This window comes from Centruroides vittatus, unplaced genomic scaffold (genome assembly GCF_030686945.1).
Source record: "Centruroides vittatus isolate TY-2023 unplaced genomic scaffold, ASM3068694v2 contig_166, whole genome shotgun sequence".
NCBI lineage: Eukaryota > Metazoa > Arthropoda > Arachnida > Scorpiones > Buthidae > Centruroides > Centruroides vittatus.
The window spans coordinates 1583182-1588043 of NW_027121006.1; the positions used below are offsets into that span (position 1 = coordinate 1583182).

The following is a 4862-nucleotide window of genomic DNA, read 5'->3' on the forward strand; positions in this document are numbered from 1 at the left end:
CTATAGACTCTGGTTTGCTTACGAATTATACTATTTATATCTCTACAATTATAACTAGCATTAGTTAAAATCAGACACAGTTTTAGATTCGTCTAATACAAGTTATTATATATATTTGATACACAATCGTATTTAATTGGTTATATATTTTACAAATTTCTTTGGAGAGATGTAATTTAATTATTGTGAATGAATCTGTCAATCCTTCCAAATTTTACAATATTATTTGCTTATATCATACTTTTTTATTTATTAATAATCTACCTTAAAATAAATAATATCTTTCTATTCACAGCTTTATATTCCTACACACCGATTCCTATAATATATTATAAACTTATCTGTATTATTATAGGTTTAAATAGATCTCAATGCTCATCTAAATATGCATTCACTCTACTAATATTTGACTAATTTAATATACTCTCTGTAATACGTAGGTGATAAAATAATAGTGCTCAACAACATGACTTGAACAAGAAAACTTCTCTGATACTCTTATATAATATACATCTTACTTTAATGATTATTTATAAAGAATTTAAGTTTTTACACTTTTTTAATAAACATTTCTTCTCAACACAATATTACATATCTTCTATAGTCTATAATATATCTTTATTCATACTGATAGAGTATCTAGTTATGTAATTTATGCAATGGCATAAGCATTCAGTGGTATCTCTGTACACTCTCTCGATAAGTAATCAATATGAGTCACGATAAATGTTTCTAGTTACTAGAACTCTTAACATTACAAAGTGCTTATATTTCTTCCTATATTATATAATAAGAAATAGTTGTAATACCTAATTGTGTGAACACACAGTATGTGCTAAATGTATATATTCTCATCGAAATTTTTCAAATTTCTAATTCTCTTGCCAAGTATTTTAGAATGACTTGTTTGAACGTTTTTTATTTGTTGCTGATATACCTATTATATAATATCTGGTCTTGAATATTTGATTTCACTCGAAGAACTGTGTTGTGGACTATTTATATTGGAGATTTCATACTTATAGGAGTATGGTTGCTAAGATAACTCCGAAAAATAAAGTTCATATGCATCAAAGAGCTTTTTGTTCTTATAATAATTTATCAGAGTCGGTTAGACATGATTTGATAATTTTAGTCTATTTTTTGTTAGGGTGAGATAGTCTCTCTATTCTCCCATTTTTTGTCGGAGCGAATTAGACACTTAATGTCGTGTAGAATAGGTAATTCCTATCTCTCCACATACTCCATTGATATTAATTGAGTATTGAACAATATATTATGATGAGTTAATAACTAGCAGGGTAGATATTCATTTTGAAGATTTATACCCTGTGTTATTTTACTTGAAAATTTTAATTTGGTTCATTTAGTATGATTATCTATTGGTAAGAATACCGATCAAAACATATTATACTAGAGTTAGGATCATAACTCCCAACTTGTATCAAGTGTAAGCTTATGCTATTTCAAACTCTCTTCGATCTTCGTATATTTATAGTATTTGGGTCCTCTAATATTTTGTTATAACATCAGATCTGTATTTCACTCATTATAAAATTATTAGATACTGCTTGAGAATTAACATCTATAAATTAATATTTATATTTGTGAATATTTTCTCAAGTACGAATATTTATAATTTTATATAATAAATCATCAAAAAATCAATTAATATTCGTGTACTAACTTTTTCATATAAAAGGACATTTTTGTTACCTTACGTATTGTAATAAAATGGAATTTAAATCAAGAACGATGTTATTTACACGCTCACCTATCACGAACTGTGTGTATTATATAGACATAAAGATCGTAACTACAACACAGTAATTACGGACTAATACTAATTCGTTCTAGGACAACTAAAATACCACACAAATTACTTAGAGATGTTTAATTAAATGATTGGTTTAGTTACAGAAATTTATCTAATTCTAACAGAAAGATTATATTTATTATTGAGATTTGAATTAAAAACTGGAATTCTATGTTATTAATAATATTAAGAACGGGATACCAATTAATAATTTCAGAATAATAGGATATCTAAAAAAGTGAATCGAAAACACATTGTGTCTATTAATATTTTAAGAATGTACTTCAAAATAACACACCCCTGTTGAATTTAAGTATAAATACAGCACTAGAATCAGCACTTAATAACTTCTATTAAAATGAGTTCTAAGTGTATTTTTGTGCATATTCTCTGTTGAATTTAAGTATAAATCCAGCCACTAGAATCAGCACTTAATAACTTCTACCAAGATAGTTGTAAGTATATTTTTTGTATATATCTATATTAAATAATTTACAAAAATTTATATTTAAATGACTTTTACCAAGATGAGTTATAAGTATATTTTTTGTATATATCTATATTAAATAATTTACAAAAATTTATATTTAAATTATTTTATTATTTACATTGAAGTACAATATTGATTATACATTATTGCACTCGGATGTGCTAAGTAAAAATGATTTTTAACAAATTTTTTTACAAATTCATTGTTATAAAATTTGTCCGTTGTACTTAATTCTTTTAAACATTGATTTCTATTCATTTTATATAGATAGTACAAACAGAAATATCCACAAGTTGTTGAATATAAACTCTGATGAACTATATTATTCCAGCAACAATTTTTAGAATTTTATTTTATAAATTTTATAATTTTCATTTTTGTCGGTTTCATTCCATAGCTATCATAGTAAAAACAAGTTTTTTCAGTAAAGAACACAGATACCCAATGACTTCCAGGCTTATTTTTTTCATCTAAATTAATTATAAATGATTTACGATTAGCAATGCAAATGGGTAAGTCATCAGATGCAAAAACACCTCCGAAAGTCCTTTTTATTTTCGAATCACTTGAAGCCAGTCTCCATAAAGTAATGGTATTCATTAATAGTCCACAAACACAGTTCTTGAGTGATCAATTTCTAGAGTATTATTATATTCCAGCAAACAAATAACATTCACAGTTTCTAATATTGCAGTTGAAAATTTTAATTCGATTGAGATATTTCCTTGTTGATTAACACTTATATGCGATTCTGATGCAGAATGATCGGGAGTAAGATCGAAACAATATAAAGTATAGCCATCTTTATAATCGTCGTAAGATATATTTGTAAATTTATGATGGTTAATGCATCCTATATCTTCAAATAATGATATAAAATTTCTTGCATATATTTTATTTGTATAATCAGGAGTATATGGTTTTGGGGGAATCATTTGATTGTCTTTTAATAAACATATATAATTTAAATTGTAATTTTTAAAATTAAAAGGATTGTATTTTACATTTCCATTAAATGCCGAATTTGAAACTAAACCAATTGTAATTCTATAAGGTAACTGGCCGATAACAGCATTTGATATATTTGTAGACTGAATTCCACTACTTAAAGTAAAAACTTTAATATCTGTTCTGCGGAATGGCATTTTTATAATACCTGTTTGCAATGCTTTTTCTATTCCAATTTGAACTGATGAACTAACATCTACTTTATTAATTTTTAGAGATGCATTTTTAATAATGACTTTATAATTATCATTATTTGCCATTAAAGCAAAATTATCTTTTGATCTTTCTAATTTAATTCGTAAATCAACATTATTAATTAACAGTTTAGGTTGATGTGATAAATCAATATGAAGTCGTCCGACTAAATCTATTAGTCTACTTTGTTTACCAATATTAAATCTTTTAGCCATTCCTTCATTATTTTCTATGGAATCCATATGTTGTGCAGTATCTTTAAAAAATAATGCACTCGTTAAAAAGGTTTCTTGTGCTTCTTTTGAGTAAAATAATAAGGCCTCTAAAATTGCTCTGTAGGGATAATTAACCTGTGAAATTACTTGTTTGTCGTTTAGAAAAACACTGCATTGAGAGAACAAACTATTTAAAAAATAATTGACAGGAGCAACTTTTTCATCTACAGCGAGTATCTGTTCCATTTTTCTTTACAATTTTTGCTTGAACATGTAGATAAATTGAATGTAGATCGATATAATTTTCACCAGAACCAGATACATAAAATTCGATTGGTGCTCGACTATCCGAAATTGTTGCGACGGAATGTACTATAACTTCTGATGTATTGTCAATAGCTAGTTGAGTTGAAACTGTACTGAATAAATCCAACTTACTTTTGGTGCATGGACAAGAGTGTGGATCCATTTTCTCACTAAGTAAATATATCTTTTAGTTTTTGCCTTTTATATTGCGACTGAATTAATCTTTTCATTCGTTTTCTTTTTATACCAGATCCACCTTGTACTTTTTTAATTACATCATCTTTTATTTCGGAACCAATATCTTATAATGTAATTTTGTAGATTCTTTATATGACTTCCTGCTAATTACACTTGATCCAACATTTGATCCAACATTTGATGCAAAGTTTAATGCTTTTCGTCCTAGATATTTTCCTACTTTACTAAGAATAGGAATTGATTTACGAAATAAATCTCCAAAAAATCCATATCCTCGTTGTATTTGCTGTCCCGCAAAATAATTCCCTGTTCCTAATTGTCGTGTAAGAAGAAATCGTGACTCAGGTCTGTATATCGTTCCTCCCGCTTGATTACAGTAATAATTTATACAATCTTTAGGATCGAGCTTCACTTTGTACTTTCAAACATGAACTAATATTAACAAATAAGACTAAGCACTATTTATAACTGCTTAAAAGATAGAACTAATAATGTTTTCCCTCCAAAAAAGTCAATTTTTTTCAGCCAGCGGTTCTCAACCTCGATTTCAATAGTATCAATATAATTTTTTCTTCAAACGAAAATATTAAAGGTGAGGGATAAACTTTAAACTATTTGATCGCTTTTTCCTCCC

General features: G+C 26.8%; 1 protein-coding gene across 1 annotated transcript; it reads right to left on the bottom strand.

Annotated features, from left to right (window-relative positions):
• Window positions 1–2905: 2905 nt before the first annotated feature.
• LOC136968963 (uncharacterized protein F54H12.2-like) lies at window positions 2906–3970 on the bottom strand. The gene has a single exon (XM_067263039.1). The coding sequence runs from the start codon at window positions 3968–3970 to the stop codon at window positions 2906–2908; it is 1065 nt and encodes a 354-aa protein (XP_067119140.1).
• Window positions 3971–4862: the final 892 nt, after the last annotated feature.

What these genes read in the sequence shown, in the direction of transcription:
- LOC136968963 (XM_067263039.1), bottom strand. Translation starts at nt 3,970, where the DNA reads ATGGAACAGATACTCGCTGTAGATGAAAAAGTTGCTCCTGTCAATTAT.